The sequence below is a fragment of the Marmota monax genome, unplaced genomic scaffold, assembly GCF_021218885.2.
Source record: "Marmota monax isolate L192 unplaced genomic scaffold, Marmota_monax_Labrador192_F-V1.1 WCK01_AAM20220418_F8-fsc00253, whole genome shotgun sequence".
In the NCBI taxonomy this organism is placed as follows: Eukaryota; Metazoa; Chordata; class Mammalia; order Rodentia; family Sciuridae; genus Marmota; species Marmota monax.
In genome coordinates, this window is record NW_026695237.1 from 362,595 (window position 1) to 389,299 (window position 26,705).

The 26,705-nt window shown below is 38.3% G+C and overlaps 1 protein-coding gene across 2 annotated transcripts in view; it reads left to right on the top strand.

Moving 5' to 3' along the window:
* The window catches only part of LOC124089466 (sodium/glucose cotransporter 1), a 92,606-nt gene that overhangs the window by 50,176 nt on the left and 15,725 nt on the right, over nt 1-26,705 (top strand). For both annotated transcript variants that reach the window (XM_058577415.1, XM_046439508.1), the window contains exons 5-12: nt 373-477; nt 9,294-9,399; nt 10,387-10,467; nt 13,139-13,359; nt 13,599-13,734; nt 15,179-15,286; nt 20,908-21,058; nt 23,593-23,761. In XM_058577415.1, coding sequence (XP_058433398.1) covers nt 373-477; nt 9,294-9,399; nt 10,387-10,467; nt 13,139-13,359; nt 13,599-13,734; nt 15,179-15,286; nt 20,908-21,058; nt 23,593-23,761 — 1,077 coding nt within the window. The remainder of the gene's footprint in view (nt 1-372; nt 478-9,293; nt 9,400-10,386; nt 10,468-13,138; nt 13,360-13,598; nt 13,735-15,178; nt 15,287-20,907; nt 21,059-23,592; nt 23,762-26,705) is intronic.

Genomic DNA, 26,705 nt, shown 5'->3' on the forward strand with positions numbered 1-26,705 from the left:
ATAGGAATATATCCCTCTCTATATGTCTATATCTATATATACATTTGCCCTCCTCTTCAGGACAATGATCTGCTTCCTTAGTTAAGTCCAGTTATGTATTCATTCAAAAACAGGTGTTTATTTGGCACTTTCTATGTTCTGGGATAATGCCTAACTACTCCTATAGTGGTAGGGCAGGTGAGATTGAAATGAGCAAATGGCTGAATGTCTGTGGTCACCTGGCCACTTTGCAGATTTCCTAGGCCAACAAGGATAATGAATCCTTGACCATACTATTATGACTCTAACACCAAGATGGCTCTCATTTTTTCTGTGTTCTCTGGGCTCTCTGGTCACTCTAGCTGTTGATGACCTCTCTTGCATTCCATGCAGGTGGTGACAATGCCAGAGTACCTGCGGAAGAGGTTTGGAGGCAAGCGGATCCAGATTTACCTTTCTGTTCTGTCCCTGCTGCTCTATATATTCACTAAGATCTCGGTGAGTATGCTGCACGGTGGACTGGGTCCTGGCTGCCTCAGAAGCTGCCCACTGTCATTCACCAAGAGGCACCTCTATGTGTCTCTATGAACTTGGTTCCATAAGCTTTCTTGCTGCTCAGGGTAAAGTCCTGTTTCATGCATCAAAGAGCCAGTGAAGTTTAGTGGAACTCCTTGTTCCCCACTGTGGCACAGGTTGGGAACATAACTGGTTTACGAATTTTCAGTGAAAGCTGTTCTTAATAGAAAATTAAGAGGGAGTTAAGGAATTAGGATATACCATATGATCCAGCAATCTCATTTGTAGGTATATATTCAAAGGAAATGAAATTAATATGCCAAAAAAATTCAGGGCAGAGGAAGTAATATCAGAATGTGATTAGAATTTGCAGGAAGGAACTGGGAGAACATTTAGCAGACTTACAGCTATAATCTTTGGCACTGTCTAGGTGAAGAGCATGATGAAGGTCACATCCAGCCTAGTCAACGTGTTTGGTACAAATTTGAATTTTTGAATATGTCAAAAAACAAAACAAAACAAAAAAAAACAAACTCCCATGTTAATTGCAACATGATTCATATAGTCAAGACATGGAATCAACCTAAGTACCCATCAACAAATGAATGAGTACAGAAAATGTGGTATACGTACACACAATAGAGTACTATTTAGTTTTTCTCCTTTTTCTTATCCTACCCCATCCACCACCAAAGGAGAGATTAAACCAATCTCAGCATTTTGCAAAAGATCTGCCCTTGCTAATATCTGAGGTGGGTTGGATTTGAAGTGAGTCTTTACTGTAGCTAAGCAGGGCATTGGGGAAAAAAAAAACAGTTGCCAGTGCTTTCATTTTTCTGATTACTTAAAGCTGAGACAACAACATAATTAAGTAACATTTGCAACATACATAAACAGAGGTAGAATATGAGTACTCATATATCTAGTATTAATCATTTGGCTTTAATAATTATCAATATTTAGCCATTTTTTCAGCAATATTTTACAACAGATCCTAGAGATCATGTCATTTCTCTGTAAATTCTTCAGGATGTACCTTTGGCTTCCTAAATTCATAACTATTGTGCTATAATAATGTCTACCTAAAATTATAATGATTTCAAAATTTAGGTTGTTTAATAGCTATTCCATAACCAAAATTTCCTGATTATCTCAAAAACACTCTCTTAATTAGTTAGTTTGACTCAGAATCCAAATGAGGTTGTGTTTGGTTATTCTTTCTTTAAAGAAAATCTACCAGAATTATTTTTGCTTTCTGTATTATTACCCTCCTGTCCTGGCCTACATGTACATTTTTTTTAAAAATTTAGATTTTTTCCTGTCTTTTTGTTGTTCAGTTGTAAAAACATCCTTGTATATTCTGGATCCCAGATCCTTATCAGATATGTAACTTGAAAATGTGTTCCCTTATTCTGTAGGTTGTTTTTCACATTATTAATAATATCCTTTGATGCACAAATGTTTTAAATCTTGGTGAAGTTCAATTTATCTATTTTCCTTTTTTAATCCTTTTGGTATAATTTCTAAGATTCCATTGCCAAATCCAAGGTTTTGGAGATTTGTCTACACGTTTTCTACTGAGTTTCATAGCTTTAGCTTTTACCTTCAGGTTTCATCTCTATGGAGTTAATTGTTGTGTTTGGTGTGAGATAGGCATCCAACTCCATCCTGTTGCCCGTGAATATCCAGTTCTCCCAGCACCATTTGTTGAAGAGACAGTTGTTTTCCATGAAAGGCTTTGAACATGCTCTCACTGATAAAGCTGATAGAGTTTTGTCTCAGGAGTTGGGACTGACAACCAGAAATCATTCTCCCTCATTTCTGACTGCTCTCCTACTATCCTTGACCTGTGCCAGCCTTCTGACTAGTGCTTTTGTGCTTTCTCCACTAATAGGAGGATTCTCCCTCCTTTTCATTCTCCTCTTCTCCTTTAGGGTTAGTTTTTAGCTACAAGATGAAAACTCTGGCCTTTTCAGTGTTATTGCACTGGATGTCAGACTGGCCTAGACTGGAAAGTGCTGGTAGGGCTGAAGACATCAGACCCTAGCTTCATAAGGGAGGGGAGGGCACTAATCTAAGATGAGAAAAAAGCAGATAAGCAGGAGGGTGGAAAGGTCACTCTAAAAGTAGCAGGAAGCTGGTGATGGAATTGCCCCTCAGTCCAGCTTGTGAAGTGGTACCAGTCTCTTGAGCACATAGAGAAGGGTAATGGGTTTCCCCTTTTCAGAGGCAAACATTCTCCAAGTCCACAGTTCAAGCTGGTGAAAGTCTGTTGACTGCTGTTGCCATGGAAAGGGCACTCTTTGCCCTTGGAGCTGGTATAGGGGTAGTCATATAAATAAATGGCCAACCTCTCTTCCTGCCTTCCCTGTCACCCCACCTATTTTTCAGGTTACTGATTAAACCTCCTTGGATTGAGAGTCCCCAGGTAGGTGAGGGGCATCCTCTTTCTGCTCAGATCTTGATGAGGAATGTTTCCTAGCATCAGTTTTTTTCGAAATTTTGCTTTTGAATCAGGGCATGGCATTGTCTGATGCCTCTCTGTATAATTCCTGGTGCTCCCTACTAGAAGCTCTAATACACATCATATTTGTTCCATCTGTTGCCCAAACATAATCCCTTGACAAATGCTTAAGAAGGATGATAGCTGCTTTTAGTGCCAGTATTTTTATTTAGTCTTCAGTAGGGCCTTTACTTCCACTATCTCTTGTTCTCATATGTGTACCACATTGGTAGGGATTTCTTTTTTTATACTTTTCACTTCATAGAAGAGAAAATGAAGCCTCAGAGAAATTAGGTAATTTTCCCCATCTAGCATAAGGCAAAGACAGGATTGGAATCTGGGTCTGTCTAGTCTCAAAGTCTGTGGTTTCACACTTTCGCACTGTGCTTACATAAAATGAAGGTGGAAAATGATGAAATGGGATAGATCAGCTAGTCCTTTGTCTTAAGCTATCATTTTATAGATGGGCAAATGAGGTTTAGGGAGGGAAAGGGACTTTTGGGGGTTAAAGAGGAGCAGAACCAGGATGAAAAGCAGGTTTCTTGACACTGATTTAAATCTTTTGACCTTATGAGTCTTCTTTCTTTCATTCCTCCAGTACAGAGAGGGTTAAAACTTAAGACTGCATGAAAAATTAAGGGAAGCAGTTAAATGAATCTCATAATATAAACGAGTTGGTGAGAGAAGGATCTGAAAGGACTGTGACAAGAAAACATCAATTGTACGCTGGGTGTGTGGAGGTCCTGAAGGAGGGAGATGTGTGCAGAGAGACAAGGCTTTGGCTGTGCATTTGGCTGGCTTCAGGTTTACCATGGGGCATAGAACTTGAAATTTTATAGAGAAATACATACACAGAATTCAGACATGAAAACAAAAGAAATACATTGATGTCAATTGTACCTGCTAGGAGCCCAGTACACAGGAGTGCAGGGATCATGGATAAAAGAAAAGAACTATTAGTTAATAAAGTAACTGAGTATACTAGTAGTAGGTATAGTTTGTATTACACACAAAGATTAACTAATTTGTGTATTTGTGTTTGTGTGTGTGTGTGTACAGATGGTTTGTGATAGATGACAAGAGAGGAGAGAAGGCTTTGTGGGATCCATATACAAACCAAGAACAGCTAGAGACTTGCCAGGAAGGTTTTGAGAAGACACAGAAATTCAATATGTATAGAATTGGTGGTAGACAGCAAAGCACATTGCAGGTGTGTGGGTAGTGGTGTCGTGGAGCCTTTGCTATGGCTGCCATCTTGAGGTCATATTCTTTCCAACTCAGAGACCCTGAACTGATTGTCTTTTTATGAACTTCTGCATTTTATTGGTTCCTTTGAGCACCTTCCTTATCAAGCTCTGAGAAGCATTTTGTTCTGGAGGTTTCTTGGCATGGTGCATCTTATTCAAATATGTGCAGTCACTTGAGATAAAGCCTCAGATTTTATGAATTACATGTGATAACTGAATGTCCTTGTTTGTATTTCCCTAAGTTATTATCACAGATCATGACTGCAATGAACTTTTACTGCAACTCTGCTGTCCATTTGGGATCCTTGGGTAAAAATAAAAGCTTTGGCTTTTGCTTAAGATTTGAATGCTTATTACCTTGGCTGTTCACATTCACAGATAGAAAGAGAAATTTGAGTAATGATGCTTCTCCATCTGAAACCTCATTGCCAGGTAGGATTTATTGGGTGCTCAGATACATCTTAGAACCACAATGGACAGCAAACACACATGACAGATCACAGCATCTTAAAAACATCCTCACTGAAGCCAAACAACCTACAGAAGGCTCACCAATATCAGACTCAGTTACTCCCAAATATTTTCTAGTTAGGGTCTGAATTTTTATTGTTCCCTAAGAGTCCCATGGAAACTGATCAGCTAAACTTTCAAAGCCCTTGGGAGAAATCAACCTACTATTTGCTCGTGTAAATAACGTTTTCTTGGAACACAGAAAAGCCCATTTGTTTATGTTGTCTATGATGCTATCATGTTTCACCTGCAGAGCTGGAATAATGATATGGCTTGAAAAGCTTAAAACATTTCATACCTGACTCTTTACAGGGAAAAAATTGCCAATCCCTTAACCTAGAGGACCATACTTTCTATTTCACTTTGAGTTGATTTTCTTTAGCAACATCAGGGAAATTTCCAACTCTCTCCCTTTTTTTTCTTTTCTCTTCTTCTTTTTTTCTTTGCTTGCTTCCTTCCTTTTTTCCTTCTTTCCTTTCTTTTTTCTCTTTTCTCTATCTTTTTCTTAAGGCATTTTACAGTAGAGTAGGAAAGGAGCAATCTGGGATGATTACATGTGAAACAAATTACCTCAGAGGATTATAGAATACTCCTTTTATATCAAAGCTATGTATTATTCAAATATGCATGATCACTTGAGATAAAGCCTCAGTTTTATGAATTACACATGATAAGTGAATGTCCTTGTTTGTATTTCCTGGGGCTATATCACCATTGTTCTCAGGGCTATTACCATACCACTATTATGGTGTATTTCCTATGCAGTCCTTTGCTTTTCTAAATAAAAATAATTTAATGAAATATTTAAAACATACAGAAAAGCAAAAGAATAATCATATCACAAACGCCTTAATATCTATCCACTCAAATTTTATAGATCTAACTATATATTATTAATTTATTGTGGTACTGGGGATTGAATGGAAGGGAGCTTTACCACTGAGCTACATCTTCTCCACTGCTCTTAGCTCTTCTTTTCATTTTGAGACAAAGTCTCATTAAGTTGCTGAAACTGTCTTTGAATTTGAAATTCTCCTGAGTCACTGAGATTACAGATGTGTGCCAACACACCTGACACAATTTATCATTTTTAAAAAGAAATAAAACATAACTTATATGTATCCTTTTCTCTGATCTTTCTCTTGATCCCAGTCCCCTCCTTCCTAAAAGGTAAACCTTAACTTGAACTTCATATGTATTCTTACCATCTTTATTTTTATATTTTTACTACACCCCCCACACCCATTTATCCTTAAAGAATATTTAAAAAATTTCTGTTCCACTTTTGAAACTGCAAGTTATTTAAGAAAATCTTAGGGTGGGAAAACACCCATAATCATATAATAATACAAACATTTCATTTTCATATTTCAATATTTTCTATATTTTGTGTATTCTTTTATTATAAAGATCCAATCAGAATGTGCACACTGCCTGGGATTTAGCTCAGAGACGAGCACTTGTTAGCTAGTGCAAAGGGTTTGATCTCCAGCAAATTCCTCCTACATGTACAAAAAAAATACTCACACCATTTTGTTATATTTCCCCTTGATTTTAGCAAAAATTTTAAACATTTTTCAATTTTTGACTTCAGCATTATTACATTTAGGGTATGGAGAACATAACTGTTAATATCTAAATTTCAGCAAACTATTTAAAAATAACTGGTAGACAAAAAGCTCTCAACAGTGTTCACCTTTGGGCAGAGTGATGATTTTTCAGCATTTAATATTTTACTTTTCAATATATAACTTCCCATGCTGTTTGTTTTAAAATCACACACATTATTTTATTTAAAATTTTATTTTATTTTAAAAGTCAATTAAAAAAAATGGTTAAAATGACTTTACAGAAAATATCACAGAAAAGTGATTCCCTACTTTTCAATGTTGTTTTGAGGATCAAAATAACATGGGCATCTTAGTAAACTATAAAATTCTCTGGAAAAGTAGGGGGGGGGGACCTAGTAGTGAAGCATGAAATTAGGGCATCAAGAGGCACCCAAAGACTAATGCCAGAAACCCCAGGCTAAAGTGAGTTCACTCAAATACAGTCACTTTCATAAACTCAGCTATCATAACCCCAGGTGTTTCTGCTGATATTTGGGGTTTCAAGGGCAGAATCTATTTTGGAGTTGGGAATGACTCATGGGAGAAAGAATTTATTCACCAGGGAAGTTTTCTTAGAATTCTTTATCTTTACTAGATGGAAATAGAATGTCATAGAACAATATTTCTATGAGTTCAACACTTCAAGAAGTCTTTATAAACTTCATTTATAGAATTATCTTGGGGTTGTGTAATACTTGTCTGAGACTTAATGATGGTAAGGCAAATATTAATGAGAGAATCACAGTCTACAATGATATGTTATCCTAAAGCACTAAAAATTACCTTCCATGGAAAATAAGCCAATTGTGGGCATTTCTAAGGCAATAGTAGCAGCCTCTTTTTATAGCTCATTTGTGTTTGTTAGCTAATCCACCAAATCAAAAGTGTGTGAATTTGACAGCATCCTGCTGTAATCTTGAATAGGACCCCTTTAATTTACATAATTTCATGTAACTGTTTGGAGGCATGGGATGGGAGGAACTGGTATTATGAATATTCATCACAATTTCAAATATGCAATCAGAAAAAAGTGGTTATTTACATTTAGCAAGCAAAGAGTACAGCAGGGGTTCTTTCCTCCTCTTGGGCTGCTACAGAGGGCAGGATGCATCCATCCAGGATCTTGTTGGGGAATGTTTTCCTTGGCTGCAGTCCTTTCCCATTTCCAGCCACTGAGACAACCATCTGGAGGCAAGACTTCCTGCTTTAAAGGCACTGAGAAGTAGAGAAGCAAAATGTTTTGCCTAGGGTTACTCAGTGATGTACCTAAAACTCAGGTCCTCTGACCACCAGCTTCCAGTGAGAGGGTGAATTTCTAAATCATCCTCTCTCTTCCCACCTCCTAGCTCTGCCTATCCTCCTTCACCAAGAATGATGATAGCATTAAGTCTCTTGAATGAGAATCTTCAGGGAAGATCTGGATGACTGGAACTAAGTCATGGGTTCCTCAGAAGCCCATCTTGGGAGTGGGGGGTTGATTCATTCTCCTGGGCTCAAACATTAGCACATAAGTATGAAATTACATTATACCAAATAATAGAGGCAAATAAGAGAGACAGTAGTGAGGAGATTCCATTGGGAGGGTGTCTTAGTATGTTTTAAGTTACTATAACAGGATACCTGAGATTGCATAATTTATAAAGATCAATTTCTTATAGTTTTGGAAACTGGGAAGTTCAAGGGCACAGCACTGTCATCTGGTGAGGGCTTCCTTGCTGTTCCTAACATGTGGATCACAGGGTGATAAGGAGCCTGGAAAGTACAGTCTCTCTTCTTGTCCTTATAAAGTCAACACTATTATGGAGCTCCTGTCCTTGTGGTGTTTTCTAATCCTAATTACCTCTCAAATGTCCCATCTTTAAATATCATCAACATAAGGATTTGGGGGTTAAGTTTTCAACAAGTGAACATTTGGAGGACACATTCAAATCTAGCAGCAGGACAGGAGGGTGTTGTGGGGCATCTCAGCCACTAGGGAGAACTGAGGAGCTGCAGTAGAGGGGGAGAGAGGAGATGAGACTGAGAGAGGGTGAGTCCAACTCTATTGACCTGTTCCCCAGGACTCTGGCTCGGCAATTTTTGCATGCCCTGAAATGATTCTATGCAATAAAACATCTCAGTCATCTCCATCTAGGGGAAGACAACCTTATTCTTTGTCTAAATGTTTGAAAAGATTCACCATGATCATTCCTTAATATTAATCTTTCCTGGTAGTGCAGTATTTTGGAGGTGACATGAAAATTGATTTTGGTTGATCCTTACTCCCTCTGCTGTTGTATATTAGCAACTACATCATCCAGCCAGGTAGAAGGCTAATTATGAGAGGGCTGCGAGACACAAGGAGAAAGAGGTCATGGAAGAACTTCCCCAAGAATATATTGAGTTCAGGAGAAATAAATGGAACAATTTCCCTGAAAGTTTGAGTCAAGATGAACTCCTTCTGGGTCAGGAAGATGAAATTATAATCTTTCTAAAGTTCTCTCCATTCTTCAGTTGGGGTTGGGATCCCCACTCATGGATTCTTTGGCACAAAAACTTGTGTTTGGGAATAGATCTGACAGACTTGTGTACATTGAGGTGTAAATTATGGATAATAGCCAAGAGAAGCAGTCTACAGGTGAGTTAGGAGGAACATCAATAGTTAATAGTTACTCCTTGGCAAAAGTTAAATAAGTTGGTGAAGTTGTATACTGTGCTCATGTTTGCCTTCTATGGATTCACAGAAAATGACATATACTAAAGGTTCAGAGAAGGTGTGTGGCAAAAAAAATGCCTTAACTTTTAAAATTTAGCATTTTCCACCTTTTTAACCATGAAATCCTTTTTCTGGATACAAATTATCCTCCTGAATAAAGCTTGGGAATACAGTATGCACCCTGTGGCTAACAGGCTTCTGCCACTTCTAACCTGCCTCTCCTTTTCTTCCAGGCAGACATCTTCTCTGGAGCCATATTCATCAATCTGGCTTTGGGCCTGGATATATACCTGGCCATCTTTCTCTTATTAGCAATCACTGGGCTTTACACAATCACAGGTGAGTCTGTTCAAGTGAACCAGCATCTCAAGTTCAGCTCAGTATTAGGCATTTCTTGAAGAAGAGAGATACACCCAGGAAACAGTTTGAGAATGAGCATTTTCTGGGTATCTACTAGTAGTTACCTGAGTGGTCTCAGAAATCTCCAGTAGTGGCAAGGATAGAGCAACTTCTTACAGGACCTCAGGGAGAGCTTGACCCTGCAGATTGTAGAAACAATGTGACTAAATTGGGAAGATCAGAGGAGTTTCAGGTGCAAGAATGTGAGAACTGAGAATGGAGGTAGGAATGGTAGGCCACGAGGTGGAGGCAAGGTAAGCAAGAGGATGCACTTGGCTGAAGGAGAGTGGCCACTGAGGAGTAATGGGAGCGAGTGTGGGCCATAGGCTTGATAATTCAAATGAGGTACAGAGGCCTTGGATTTGATATCATGGGGACTGGGAGCTACTGTAGGAGGGAGAAAGGGATTCAGAGGTGTCACTTTGCCTAGTTTGGGAAAGTCAAGACCAACAATGAAACTTACAGCTGAATTGGGGCTCCATATCTTTGAGGACTAAAGTTACTCAGATAGTCTGAGAAACAGTGAATGGACATAGAAGTGGCCCTCTGAAATGTGGCAATTTGGTAATGTTCCCAGGCATCTCCCTAGTCAGCTCTTTGCTCTTCTTTGCCTTCATTTGGAAGCTACTTTCTCTTACTATAGAGCAGCCATCTCCTTTGAGCCATCCCTTGGCTTAACATGGTCAAATCAGGTTCTTCAGAAACATTCTCCTTTCCCTAAGGCCTTGAGAACATTTCTGTGGAAAGCGGAGGTTGAGAACACACTTTTAAATAGCAGAATACTGTAAAGGGTGGGGAGGAAAGGCAGGTTGGTGACTGGGGATGGGGAGGTTTCTCAGATTTGTGTACAAGAAGTAGAGGTTGGGATGGGTGATAGGAGGCAGTCTTCCACATGAGGTCACCTATGTTGTCTTCTTGCCTGCTTAGGGGGCCTGGCAGCTGTGATCTACACGGACACCTTGCAGACAGCAATTATGCTGGTGGGGTCTTTTATCCTGACTGGGTTTGGTAAGTGGGGGAAGGGCAGGTTGAGGAGGAGGTGGGGGAAGATGTACAGAGCCAGGCAAAGAAAGTTTGGCTTCTCTCCTTGCTTCCTGCCAGGCTGTGAACTTGGGCAGTCTGTGTACATTGAAGGGCAGTGGTCCAACCCACTTTGGCCATCACCCTGGGGGCAGAGGCAGCTTCCTCATCTTGGGAGGATTCAGGTTGGGGCTCCTGTTCTCCCTTGATAGCTTCAGTCAGTTGACCCCAGTGTGGGCCTCTCTGTCTGTGGAGAAATTGAGGGGGAAAAAAGGTGATAGATGAGGCTTAATAACCATTAAAGCTAAATATATCCTTACATTTTGAAGTTAAATGTCCACACTCATGAGTTATTGACAGTATGTCATAATTTTCCTTTCAATGTCCTTCTTTGAAAAAAATTAAATTGGCCACTTAATGTTGCCTCCCACCCCCTCATTTCTTGAAGTTTTACTTGCCTAGAAAATCCTAAAGACAACATTGGAGAGTCTATCTTTTCTCCATTGTATGTTTTTGGCACCTTTGTCTAATATAAAATAATTGTAATTTTGTGGGTTAGTCTCTGTGTCCTCTATTCTGTACCATTGTTCTACTGGTCTATTTTGTTGCCAATACCATGATGTTTTTGATACTCTTGCGCTGTAGTATAGTTTAAGGTCTGGTATAGTTGATGCCACCTGCTTCACTCTTCTTAGGAAAACTGGAAATCCATATGCAGCAAAATGAAATTAAACCCCTATCTCTCACCATGTACAAAACTCAATTCAAAGTGGATCAATAACCTAGGAATACAACCAGAGACTGTGCATCTAATAGAAGAAAAAGTAGGCCCTAATCTCCATCACGTAGGTTTAGGCTCCAACTTTCTTAATAAGACTCCTATAGTGCAAGAATTAAAATCAAGAATCAATAAATGGGATGGATTGAAACTAAAGTTTCTTCTCAGAAAAAGAAACAATCTGTGAGGTGAATAGAGAGCCTACATTTTGGGAGCAAATATTTACCTCTCACACATCAGATAGAGCACTAATCACTAGGGTATGTAAAGAACTCAGAAAGCTAAATACCAAAAAAACAAATAACCCAATCAATAAATCAGCAAAGGCTCTGAACAGACACTTATAAGAATATGATGTACAATCAATCAACAAATATATGAAAAAAATATTCATCATCTCTAGCAATTAGAGAAATGCAAATCAAAACTAAGATTTCAGCTCACTCCAGTCAGAATGGCAGCTATTATGAAGACAAACAATAAGTGTTGGCGAGGATGTGGGGAAAAAGGCACATTCATACATTGCTGGTGGGACTGCAAATTGGTGCAGCCAATATAGAAAGCAGTATGGAGATTCCTTGGAAAACTGGGAATGGAACCACCATTTGACCCATCTGTTCCTCTCCTCGGTCTAGCATATTTCAGGGACACAGCCACATCAATATTTATAGCAGCACAATTCACAATTGCTAAATTGTGGAACCAATCTAGATGTCCTTCAGTAGATGAATGGATTAAAAAAGTAGTATATATACACAATGAAATATTACTCAAGAAGAAAAGAAAATAAAATTATGGAATTTGCAGGTAAATGGATGGAGTTGGAGAAGATAGTGCTAAGTGAAGTTAGCTAATCCCCCAAAACCAAATGCCAAATGTTTTCTCTGATATAAGGAGGCTGATTCATAGTGGGGTAGAGAGGGGGAGCATGGGAGGAATACACAAAGTCTAGACAGAGCAAAGGGGTGGGAGGGAAAGGGAGGGGGCATGGGGTTAGAAATGATGATGGAATGAGATGGACATCATTATCCAAAGTACATGTATGAAGACACGAATGGTGTGAATATACTTTGTATAAAACCAGAGATATGAAAAATTGTGCTCTATATGTGTAATATGAATTGTAATGCATTCTGCTGTCATATATAACAAATGAGAAAAAAATAAAAAAAAAAAACAGAAAAAAAGACATTGAAAAGCTATGTCTAGGGATAGTTGTTAAGAGAGGATGTAAAATGCACTTCATTTTCAGGTGCACAAGAACTTCTATCTGTCCTGAAAAGTTTTTTACGTTCTCTGTAGTGTTCAGTTTTCCAAGAACTTTCATTTGGTATGAAAGCTCCCTAGTAAGCCCTGTGGGTCAACAAGAAATGACTTGTCAAGGGCCCATACCTGAGAGGTATCAGGGTTCCAGATTCCTCATCTTCTTGGTTATCAAATTCCACTGCTAGGACCAGAGGTGGTAGGTTTCTGTCCAGGTTCTTACTGGTCACTGAGGGTCTCTAAGCTTGTGATTTGAGTTCCAAAGACCATGGCTGACAATAGGGAGTGAGGAAAGAAGTCTTTGCATGTGATCCCATACTAAGAACTTCCTTTAAATCATTGATATATCTTCCATTTTGTAAAGAAGTTTGTGTTTAGAACACTCTCACAAGTTTTTGCTTTGGATCCTCATAGTAGTCCCCAAGGGGGCTGGGCAGGGTTAATAATTCCATTCTACGGTTGAGAAAGTGGAGGCACAGAATGGGAAAATAACTTGCCCAAGACCACACAGTAAGGGCTGTCTCTGGTGGTGGTGTCCTCTCAAATTCTCAGGCCCCAGAGATGAAATCTCTATGAAGAGTTGGAAATTTCAGACTGTTTTGTACCAATGTTTTCCAGCTTTCAGTGAAGTGGGAGGGTATGAAGCCTTCATGGAAAAGTATATGAAAGCCATTCCAACCTTAATTTCTGATGGAAACACCACCATCAAGGAAGAATGCTACACCCCAAGGGAAGACTCCTTCCACATCTTCCGAGATCCCCTGAAGGGAGACCTCCCATGGCCTGGGCTCATCTTTGGGCTGGCCATCCTCGCCTTGTGGTACTGGTGCACAGATCAGGTACTCAAGCTGGATATGCAGGGTAAATAAAATATCCCCAGGGCACTGCAGAGATTCCTGCCTACCTGTGGCTTGTGGGGCAGGGAAACATAGGGGAGGCCTCACATGGTCTTGAGTGGCTGAGCCCTTATGATATGGGAGTCTCAGGCCAAGGACCCAGGATGGGGAAGCTGGGATAACTGTAAAGTGTCATGAGAATTCTGGGCTGCACCCCTCTCTCACTGGGCTTTCCATGGCAGGTGATTGTGCAGCGCTGCCTCTCAGCCAAGAATATGTCTCATGTGAAGGCTGGTTGTACCCTGTGTGGGTACATGAAGCTGCTGCCCATGTTCCTCATGGTGATGCCAGGGATGATCAGCCGCATTCTCTACACAGGTAATACTTTCTGGTAGACTCACAGACCATACTCATTTCTCTACCTCTGGATCATTTCTAAAATCCCTAACTTCCTGCTGTGTGTAGTCTGCCCTCTTCTTGCCATGATTACCAAGCATCATTTTCCCCTCTGATCAACAATGAGCAACTTGAGGGCAAAGACGTTTGGGGTTGTCTTCCCTGGATTTTCTTACACTGGCAATTGTTTTCTCATTTTATTTTTCAAATCTTCTAAAGTCACAATATGCATCCAATTTGCCTCTTCCATTTAATAATATGTGTTCAATTATAGCTCCTACACCCACCCCAGGCTTGTCTGTCATGAAAAAAAAATACAGTCGGTCTTTTTCAACCAACTATGGATTGATCGAAAATATACAGAAAAAATTTTATCTATACTGAGCATGTATAGACTTTTTTGCCTTGTTATTGTTCAACATAGTACAACAAATGTTTACATAGCATTTATATCATATTAGGTATTATAAGTAATCTAGAGATGATTTAAAGTATGCAGAAATATATACATATGTTATGCAAATTCTATACTATATATAATATAGAATACTATAAATTCTATATTATACAAGTTAGTTGAGCACCTGCAGAGTTTTGTATCCACTGGGTGTCGGGTAGTGTCCTGGAACCAATTCCCTCCAAGGACACTGAGGGAAGACTGTATAACTAACTGAATGGTTTATATTCTAATGCATGTTATACATACTTGTTTACAAATATGCTATGATTGAATATAGGGCAGCACTAAATGAGATATTCTTGTAGCAAGTGTTGAACAAATATTTGTTGATCTGAATCCTATACACATTTCTAGAATTCTCTCTAAGACTCTAGACCATGTTCCTTTCCCTGTGAGGCTATTTACTTTTTAATCCCAGATTTCCCATATCTCGGAGGTGGTATCCAACAATCCTGTCACGGAGGAAATCTCCTGTTATTTAGACATGTGACTCTACTTCTAAGAGCTGCTTAAAATAAATCTGGAGGACAAAACTCTGAAGGTGCTCATGTGCCTTATATAACATGGTCTAGAATTTGCATAACTTATGCATATCTTTGTGATTAGGAACCACAGACCACTGTGCTTTTTCAGGAGAAAACAAGGTAATTATCACTGTTGAGCTGAAGAGTAGTTAGCTAAAGTCTAAAGAAAGTGTTCACCACCATCTCACCTTAAGCATATCTTTTTTCCCCATCTTCCTCTATTTAGGAGCCATCCTTCTTCCCTAGTCAGAGGTTGGGGGTGTATCAGGACAAAATGTGTAGGGACATGGGATGGAGGTGCTCACTGCAATCTATACTCATGTGGAACCGTTTCAGGGCCCTGGGCAGAAATGTTATATTTGACACCTTGTTTTAAGAAGGTGAATTTTAGAAGTATTCCCCCAATGTGTGTTTGCTGATATGATTCTTTGTCTCTCCCCAGAAAAAATTGCCTGTGTCCTTCCTTCAGAATGTAAAAAATATTGTGGCACCCCAGTTGGCTGTACCAATATCGCCTACCCCACCTTGGTGGTGGAGCTCATGCCTGATGGTGAGTCTTTCTTGAGAGGCTGATTGGGTTTAGACTCCCTCTAAATTCCTGGGTGCCTTCTGAAACTAAAAAGTTTATGAATCTCATGGGTCAATAAGGGAAGTTTCATTCTAAATATTTTCAGGTTTTGCACGTCTGTAAGAATATGACTTGGTTAGGCTCTCTGAGTCCTGGGACTTGTCCATCAGTCAGGCTTGGAAAATAAATGATCTAAAAACTTATTAGGGAAAACCGTGGCTCTTCCATGATCATCTAGAAAATCTTTCGAAGATCTTCAACACAGGCAATACAAATTAGTATAATCATTGTGGAAGACACTATGGAGGTTCCTGAAAAAAAGACAGAACTACGATATGACCTAATAATCTCATTATTGGGTATATATATCTGAAGGAAATGAAATCAGTATGTTGAAGAGATAGCAGCACCCCCATGTTCATTGCAACATGGTTCACAACAGTCAAGATATGAAATCAATCCATGAACTCAATATTTGAATGGATAAAGAAAAATGGAATATATACACAAAGGAATATTGTTTCACCTTAAAAGAGAAGGAAATTCTGTCATTATGACAGCTTGGATGAGCTTGGAGGACATTATATTAAGTTAATTAAGCCAGACTCAGGAAGATGAATACTGCATGATAAACACAGAATGTAAAAAGTCAAGATTATAGCAATAGAGAGAACGGTGATTACCTGGGAGTGAGACAAAGGGTGGCATGATTTGGAGAAATATTGGTAAAAGAATACAAAATTTCAGATAGGAGGAATAAGTTCAAGAGATCTATTGTACAATGTGGTGACTATGGCCATTAACAATATCGTGTATGTGCTTGAAAATTGCTGAGAGCAGATTACCACAAAAAACAATAAGTATGTGAGGTCATTGATATGTTAATTAGCTAGATTTAGCCATTCCACAATCTATACATATTTCAAAATGTCATGGTGTACATGATAAATATAAACAATTTTTCTATCCATTAAAAATAAATAAAACATTCCAACAAATTAATATGAAAGCTTGAACTAAGCCTCCTAGTTACCTGGAGAATGAATTAACTTTTAGATAATTTCATGGACATATGTGGAGGAAAAAGTCCAGATTTTAGTTCTAGAAGGAAGGAGTTTGAAGTTGTAGATAAGTTGTAGATGAATAAAATTCAGTGTGGCTTCTTACCATACAAGGTATGTTATCTCAAATTGCTGGAATTATAGGTGAACCCCACCCTTCTAGGCATGGTGGCACATGCCTGAAATCCCAGCAAGTCTGGAGGGGAGGCTGAGGCAGGAGGATCACAAGTTTAAGGCCAGCCTTAGCAATTTGGTAAGGCCCTATGCAAATTAATGAGACCCTATCTCAATATGAAAAGAATTAAAAAGAGCTTGTGATGTGGATAAGTAGTTAGGCATCCCCAAGAGTTTAATCCCCAGTACCAAAAAAAAAAAAAAAAGAAAGAAAGAAAGAATATGTTATCCTAGAAGACTGAATCCTGAGTTTAGAATAACTAGAGTTTTGGGACTGACCTGTGAATTTGTAATTCATGTTTCATGTTGGAGAAAAACAATCTCTTAATTATGGTTCAAGGGCTGAAAAGCTGGTTAGATTAGGAGTGTTAGCACAAAATGACTGAGCTGGGTGCAAGCTTCATGGATCAGCACAGCCTTTATTCAGTAATGAAATCATGCATCTGGTGGACCAACTTTCATGATGGAAAATAAGCCAATGGCCAAGGGGAAGTCTGTGTTTATATATGCTACACTGAGTGATGACTTAATTATTGACAGAACATGTCAGTTTGGGCCCTCAGGAAACAGGTTTTTCAGAATTTGAAATTTGTTATTACTAGACAATGTTATTTATTTTTATTTTAATTTTTTTTAATTTATATATGTCAGTGGAATGCATTACAATTCTTATTACACATATAGAGTACAATTTTTCATATCTCTGGTTATATACATAGTATATTCACACCAATTCGTGTCTTCATGCCTGTTCTTTGTATAATCATGTCCATAACATTCCACCATCATTAATAACCCCATGCCCCCTCCCTTCCCCTCCAATCCCTCTGCCCTATCTAGGAATAGAGTTCCTCTATTCCTCCCATGCTCACACTCCCTATTCCACTATGAATCAGCCTCCTGGAGTGCTGATCTCCTTCAGGCCGTGGCCAATTTTAGTTATTGTAACATAGAGCAACAGGAAATAGGAAGCTTAACTACACTGAACTGTTTTGCAGAGATTCTTTTGCTGATATTTTAAGATCAGTTATGGTGAGGATATCTGGAGAAGCTTAATTAAGATTTTCTGTGGAGGAAGGGGTGACACTACACCAGAGTCTATGATTCTGCCTATCAGGAAGAACAGAGAGCTCTGAAAGGCTACATTCCAGGTGTGCCCTGATGGGGGTCAGAATTCATTTGCTCATTTGTAAGATTTCTTAGATATGGTACCATCTCTGAAGTATGAATTACTTCATTCCTGTGGTGAGTGTATACTCACAGACAACTAGCCTTAGTATGGGGGAAGAAGGGTAATCCTGTTTCCCCCAAGATTAGAAAAGTGGAGAGATTAGGCAGGGGGAGAAGAGAAAAAAACATGTCCATTTAAAAATAAGTCACAATTGCAGAGCAGCGCAGGCTATATTTAAAGCATGAGTAAGACAACTGTTACGTTGTGTTTATTAGCTTTGTGTCTGTGGCCTAACACCTGAGAAAAAAATCAACCTAAGGGAGGAAAGATTTGTTTTGGCTTATGGTTTCAGAGATTCTAGTCACTAGAGGTTTCATTCCATTTGATTCTAGGCCTTGGTGAGGCAGAATTTAATGGTGGGGAAGGTGTGGCAGAGGAAAGTTACCTCATACAGCCAGAAGGAGAGAGAAGTATGAATTACTTAATTCTTGTGGTGAGTGTGTACTCACAGACAGACAAGGAGACAGACAACAGGAACTTAAGTACATAAGGGCATTGCCTCAAGGACCCACTCTCTTTAATGAGGACCCACCTCCTATAGTTTCTACCACTTCCCAATAGTGCTATCAAATTATGCATCCATCAATGGATGAATCCACTAATGAGGTTTGAGCCTTAATGATCCAATCACTTCCCAAAAGCCCCACATCTGAACAAAGGTGCATTAGGGACTGAGCCTTCAACACATGAGCCTTTTGGGAACATTTCAGATCCAAATCATAACAGGCATGAATGTTGATTCAATAGATCTACTGAAGTTAATGGAAATAGGAGTCAAGTTCTATATAGTTGGGTTCCTAAATTATGTAGGAATATTGAAAGAAACTGAAGATATTTAGCTTAGAGAATACAGAACTCAAGGAGACATGAGTTATCTTTTTTATAATTTGTTTTAATTAATTATACATGACAGTAGAATGCATTTATGCACTTTGATATATCATGCATAGATGGGATATAATTTCTTATTTTTTGAGTATACATGTCGCAGAGTCATATTGGTCATGCAGTCACATATAGACATATAGTAATAATGTCTGTTTCATTCTACCATCTTTCCTATCCCCACATCCTCTCCCCTCCCCTCCCATCACAAGTTATCTTTAAACCTATGAAAGAGGTAAAGAAGGGAAAGGTAAGATTTCTCCCACTGAGTTGCATAAGGACTGAAGCTATAAAGAGGCATGTTTTAGCCTGGTCAGAACTGTCCAAGAGGGAATAGGCTTCCTGTGGTGTAGTAGATTTCCTTTTACTGAGGGTTTGGGCATAGCAAGAGTTGTGGAAGGGACCCATTGTAGCAAGTAGATATTAAGCCTAGGTGATCCCTAAAGTCACTTTGCTACTGAGACTGTAAATCTGTGCAGTGATGGTGGGCCTTCAGCTTGCCCTGGCCTTCTGGCCTCAGTAGGTGAAATTGTGAACCCACAGAGGTATTGAAAGAATGACAGAGATTTATAGCCAACCATGCTTGCTGTGATTGGGAAAACTTTTAAAACAACACCTCTTATTCTGACATGAGTGGATGTCATATTAGGCCTCAAGAAATTAGGCCTACAATTTTTCATAACTTGCTTAGGTCAGAGTTGGAAATAGAGCTTTGTCTTCTTTCAATAAAAACTTCATTGAGCTTTAACTGACATTCCATATAATTTGCCTATTCAAGGTGTCCAACTCAATGATTTTTAGTGTGTTCATAGAGTAGTGCCTAATCCATTTTAGAAAATTTTTATCACCTAATAAAGAAATTCTGCACCTGTTAAAGAAATTAGCAGCCCTTCCTTGTTTCAACCCAAACTCTCAGTCCTAAATAACCAGAGATATACTTTCTGTCTCTATATATTTGCCTGTTCCAGATCTTTCATATAAAAGGAATAATATAATAATATATGGTCCTTTGTGACTGTCTACTTTAACAGAGCATGTTTTCAAGGTTGATCTGTGTTGTGGCATGTATTTGCATTTTATTTCTTTTTATTAATGGATAATATTCCATTGCATGATAATCCATTTATCAATTGTTTACTTTCTTTAACCTTTGATCACTCGATGGACATTTGAGTAGTTTTTATTATTCAGATATTATAAATAATGGTGCCATGAACATTTATGCTTATATGTTTGTTTGGATGTATGTTTTCATTTCCCTTGAGTAGACACTTAGGAGTGAAACTGATGAATCATATGGTAACTATGTTTAACTGATTGCTGAACTTCCAATTTTGCATAGTAACTTTGCCATTTTACATTTCTACCAGCAATAGAAAGCCCACATTTCTCTTTTTGTTATATTTTTCAAATACCATCCTAATTGGTGTGAAATAATAATTATTGTGACTTTGGTTTGAATTTTCTTGATGTCAAGCATCTTTTCATGTCATTATTGACCATTTGTATGTCTTTGGAGAAATGGCTATTCAGATCATCTGCCATTTTAATTGGGTTATTTGTATTTTTATTATTGAGGTATGATAGTTCTTTATATGGTCTGTATAGTAAGTCCTAACCAGATATATGAATTGTACATCTTTATTCCCATTCTATAGCTGTCTTTTCATTTTCTTGATAACCTTATTTTTTGAACCCTCATTTAAATATCTTTGAGCTATATCATGAATCTTTTGAATGAAAGATCATATAAAAAATCCCTCACTGGAAACATCACCACCACCACCATCATCATCATCATTATAATTCAATTGTGAAATATTTACCTCATATATGATTTTTTTTTATCTAGAGCTTTGTTGGTTGTCATGGAATTATAATTTAAAGCCATGGCCCATTCCTTAAAACATTTATTTATTTTTTGTTTATTTTGCTTTTGGTAGCAGGTTTAATCCAGGGCTGTTTAACCAATAAGCCACAACCCACCCCTTTTAAAAAATATTTTATTTAGAGACAGGATCTCACTAAGTTGCTTAGGGCCTTGCTAAATTTCTGAGACTGGCTTTGAACTTGTGATCCTCTTGCTTCAGCCTCCTGATCCAGTGGGATTACAGGTGTGCACCACTATGCCCAAATTAAAACATTTATTTTATCTGGAAAAACTAGAGAAGATGGCACAGTTTCAGAAGCAAACAAAAGTTGAGTCCTGCTAAAGTACTAGATGTGCCACTCAGAACTTCCTTGTCTTCCAGGATTTCGAGGCCTGATGCTGTCAGTCATGATGGCTTCTCTCATGAGCTCCCTAACTTCCATCTTCAACAGTGCCAGCACCCTCTTCACCATGGACATCTACACAAAGATCCGGAAGCAAGCATCTGAGAAAGAGCTCATGATTGCAGGAAGGTAAATACAGTTATCTATCATGCAAAAGCTTGAATGATCAGAAAATGATCAGCTAGGCAAGATTGGACAGTGCTGGTAGAGTGACATTGGTGGTTTGTTATATTTACCCTTCAGTAATGTTTAACTTTAAACTGGAGAATTGGAAGTCATCAATGCTCTACATTTTTGACTGTCATAAATGAATTTATCAACAGAATTCTGAAAATATCAAAACATTGTCAAATGGATCAGGTGTGCTCATTATCATCATTAGCCATTAAACAGGTGCCCTGGATACAGGATTGATAGATATGCTTATGTGTCTCTTCTCTCTTTCTCCCCACCTCCCTCTCTCCCCGATCTCCCTGGTACTGGGAATGTGACCAAGGGATACTCTACCAGTGACTTGCAATCTCAACCCTTTAATTTTTTTAAATTTTGAGACAGTGTCTTGCTCTATTGTCCAGGCTGGCCTCAAATGCGATTCTCTTAAATCAACTTCTTGAGTTACTGGGTTTATAGTGTGTGTCTGACTGCTGATATGTCTCTTCAGGGGGCTAAAGCACTCTTCTCAGGTCAGGTGGAACAAACCCTGGGATGTTAGTTAAAGAAAAGATTCCCAATGAGTTCAGGAGGAATATGGGCTGCCAATCCACAGGTCTTTGGGCTAAAGAAAGGCAGCCAAGGGAGATCTGACCAGCCCAGAATCTACTACTTTGTATCATAGAAAATAGTACTACTACCTTGACTGGCTTTACCTTAAAAAGGCACTTACTAACTCTCCTTGTTATTTATAAGACTCAAGTACAAAATGGGAAAGAAGACTACTTTGTTGCTTTGGACAGGTCTGGATTCCCTAATCCTAAAATTGTGTTGGGTCTCACACTTCCTTACATCCCATAACTACTTATCTTGTGGCTTATCTCAGTCTCCTATAAAAGCTCAGAGTGAGGTGAAACAGTTTCAAACTCTGCTATGTGGATTGTAAGAGCAATTAGGGACTCAGATAAGGGAGAGGTGAGCGTAGTGTGGCATACTTGGGAAAGGGTCCTGGAGGAGGAAGAACCTTAACTGCGTTCAAAGTGGTAGGTAGAATTTGGGGAAATGGGGGGCAGTGGGAGGGAATTTCAGAGTGAGAAATATTTAAAAACACATCTTTAAGAAGGTCAGTTTAAGACTCTTTTGCCTTAAATACATGTGAAGTAAGTGAATCAAAGCCTTTTTTAAAGTGCTTTCATTAGTGTATTATAGTTTTAGATAATAGTGGTACATATTCTTGGAGGCATATAACATAATTTGCTGCATTTAAATCCCCAGTTCTTCCCCTTTCCCTCCTCTTCTCCCTCTTCCTGATTCTCTTCTACTCTAGTGCTCTTCCTTGCATTCATTTGTTGTTGTTGTTTAAAATGTATTTTTTGTTGTTGCAATGGATCTTTTATTTTATTCCCTTATTTATATACATGTGATACTGAGGATCAAACCCAGGGCCCCATACATGACAGGCAAATGCTCTACCACTGAGTTACAACTATAGCCCCTGTTGGTTTTTATTTTTAAAGAAGAGCATTATAGTTATATAAAAAATGAAATTCATTGTGATATATTCATAATTTGGTTAATTTCATTCTGCTGTTCCTCCCCTTTTCCATCCCTCCACCCTCTCCTCAATCCCATTCCTCTATTCTGCTGTTCTTTCTTCTATTTTCACAAGGATCCCCTTAATTTATAGTTAAATCAAGAGCCAAGTAATAAGAACTGTGTGAGACTCACCAATCTTTTTAGGACATGGTAAAGCTCAAGAGGGAGAGAACTGGAAATACCTAATTGTGTCCCTTCCTATCTAGACTGTTCCTTTATAAACTTTCATTGGCTTGTTTAAAATTTTATTATGAAGAAGGAGAAGAAAATAATAATAATAGATTTTTAAATAAAACAATAGGGTTTTTTTTTTTACTATTTATTGAATTCCTACTGTTTGTGAGGCATTTTAATCTCACTAATGCTTATTCCAGTTTGTTGTTGTTGTTTTTTTTTTTTTGGTCAGTCATATATTTCTCTGTTTAGAGTTGGAGAATTTGAGATTCAGGGAGAGGCTAAACAATGTGTCCTGTATCACACAAAGATAGAAAGAAATTTAATTCAGAACTGTTTTGCTCCAAAGTATATAGCCTTGTCCCTGTACACTTCTGCCTCCCAAAGTGGGATTTTTATGTGGGAATGATTTGGCCTAAATGACTATCGAAAACCAAGTGTGTTTCACTTACCCATAGCCACAGATGAATAGGGAGGAAAAAAGACTCAAGAATGAATTTGCTTATTACTTTTCCTTTCTGTGGTCATATTATGTATGTATTTGAACAGATACATATGTGTGTGTGTGTGTGTGTGTGTGTGTGTGTGTGTGTGTGTATATATATATATATATATATATATATATATATATATATATTTGAAAGTGACGTGTGTATATATGTGTGGGACACACAGTAATATATATACATTTATGTAGGATTATTTATTAACATTCTGTTCTGTCATGGGGAATTTGATTTCAGGTTGTTCATTCTCTTTCTGATTGCCATCAGTATTGCCTGGGTGCCCATTGTGCAGTCAGCACAAAGTGGGCAGCTCTTCGATTATATCCAGTCCATTACCAGTTACTTGGGACCACCCATTGCAGCTGTCTTCCTGCTTGCTGTTTTCTGGAAGAGAATCACTGAACCTGTAGGTATTGCTTTGACATATTCAGAAAAGCCAGTCTGCCACAGAATTTTCTGTGGGTATATTCTCTGTGGAAGGGATTCTGTTTCCCAGAGATCTTAATAAGAAATGGATGTACCTCTAAAGGTTTATATGAGAAAGTCTCTATGGACCATGGGAACTCTCTAAGAGTTGGAATAAACTCCTCAGGAGTTAATACTGGGTCTGCTTTCTCTATAAGTACCCTGTTCTTCTTGGTACAGGGTCCCAACTCATATTGTACATTTTCTATCCAACCTTGGTGATTCTGACCTGACCTCATGAAGCCTCCTATGAAGTTTGTAGTCTCTGGGTAAGCAACTCCACAGGAAATCCTAGCATAATTACTTCCAGAGGCTATGGTATGAACTTGGTTTTTCAGCCAGCACTATTCAGGACCCGTGAAGAAAAAGGTCCTGTTGCTCAAACATTTTATCTGAAAAACAATGTAAGATAGATAAGAATTGAGGCATTTTTAAAAGTTTGATTCAAAATGTAAGTAGGAAGAGATTCAGGAAAGGCTGTATCAATCAACATGTGCTGAAATCATTTGAGAAGATACCTTGGAAAAGTGGGTCTGGAGGGATTTAAAAATTGAAAAAGAAAGAGAAGGAATTTAAGCAGAGAGGAGATTTGCCCAATGTGGAAAAGAAAGGATAAGGGGAAGACAAGGGACTTGCAAGTAATCTTACCTGGCTGGAGAGAGAGTTTGTGAATAATGGAAGATGCAGCTGGAAAAGCAGGTCAAAGTTAGAATAGGAATGATCACTTTGAAAGCCAGGTTAAAGAATTTAAGCCAACAGTGGGATGCCATTACTGTTTTTAAAACACAATGAGAAAGATGCATTTGGATATGTTGTATGACTGGGGTGTGGCTCAGCTGTCTCTATTTCCAACCATCTATCTACCTGGGAAGGACTGAGAAAGAGCAGCAGTGCTGACCATGGGCTTACTATCTGAAAGAATAAAATAAAATTGATAACATAGTTTTGATTGGAAACATTTCCTCACTCTCAAAAGGACAGAAACAGATATATACTGCATCAGGGAAGTACCTCAGTGGAACAACCCAGTTTTGAGGTACACAAAATACAGCAGGTATATCTCTTCTTTCCACATTTGCTATGAGAAAGATAATCCAGTTATTCCAGACACCTTGGAGAAATCAGAATTAAACAAGAAAGTAATCTCAACAGGTTAGAGACATAGATGCATATCTTTGGACAAATTTCAGTAGTGATTAGCAGAAAGCTGTTCCCTGGAATATTTCTAAAATACAAATTGTCAACTGTTTCTAAGAGCCCAGGTGGGTACTACATCAGGCCACAAGAATATCTAATTCGGCAATAAACCAGTGTTTTCAAAAATAAAGATAAGAATTGAGATAGACCATATTTATTCTCCATTGGAAGTGTTTTTTCACCCTCTTCAAAGGGGACTTTGTCAATGTCTGGAAACATTTTGATAGTTTTGCTTCTGAGAACCCTGCATATACCTAGTGGTTAGTGAAAGAACCATCAAGGCTTTCCTTCAGAGAAAAATGCCCCTTTATTGAGGAACAGCTCTGCATATTTATAGAACCGGGGGGTGGTTTGACAGTTGGCATGGGGTGCTTTCTGATTGGTGGGTAAGGATCAAGTGAGCCAGCAAGGCTAGTCTGATTGGTGGGTAAGGATCATGTGAGCCAGCAGGGCTCACCATTGGATGGCTTTTCTTGGGGGATGGGGAAGTTAGTCTTTGGAGCCAGGGCAACTCCCAACAGTTAGTTGTCAGGGATATCCTAAAATGCACAAGAAAATATGAAAGGCTATTAATTGTTTTAAGAGCCACTTGAGAGTAATGATAAAGGAATAGAAGTTAATTGCCAAAAAAGAAAAAATTCTTGGTAAGTTTTATCAGAATTATTCATACTAACTTAAATTTAAAAAATGTGTTTTGAAGGAATACATTGTGGAGGATGAATGGGAAACCTTTTTCTTACTCATTTACTAATTTAATAGACAATTTCAGATACCAGGCATGGTGCCAGGCACTAGCTACATTAAGTGAATGAAACTTGGTTCCTTTTCTGGGAAAACTCCCAGTTCAAATGAGGAGGCAGAGAATTGAATGAGTGATTGCATGGCAGGAGAGTTGGGCTGGCATGGAGGTGTGTTCACAGTGTTGTGGCCACAGCAAGGAGAGTGAACCCACCCAGTTCTCTCTATTTTATTGTATTTAAGGTAGGATAAATTTACCAGGAAGAGAATTATCCCAAGTCTCCTAGATAGAAAGAATGACCTGAACAAAGGACATAAACATACATGGCATACTTAAAGAATAGCTGTTAATTTAACACACTTGGATTATAGTGTAGGAATAACTGTGGCTAGCTAAGGGACTGATCAACCCTTGACAAAATCATGAAGATTCATTTTGGCTACTGTTCTAACTGCACATTATCATTTGCCACTTGATCACTTAATATGTAGCTTTCAAAAATAGATATGGACCTTAAATGAGTGCAGACCAAAAGGCAAAAAAGCAAGCAAAGGAGGAAGCAAAGAAAGAAAGGTGAAGGAAGGTAAAGAAAGAAGAGGAAGAAAGCAAAGAAAAGATAGGGAAGAAAGGGAGGGAAGAAGAAAGAAGAGTCTAAAAAATTCTCTGAAAAATAGTCCCCTAACTCTTTTAGTCTCTGGAAAGTTTCTGTGTATCTCATATGCAAACCCCAAATTTGATATTATATAAAATGCATTATATAATATTATGTTATTAAACTAAAAAGAGTGTGTTTTTATTTGTAAAGGGGACTAAAGAAGGAAGGATTATTTATATATGGAAAATTTACTTTCTCTACCCCACAAATACCTAATTTTTTTTCAGTGTCTTCAAGGAAGACAAAATATTTTACAAGTAGTTACTTTATATCTGAATGGGTGTAAATCTGGAG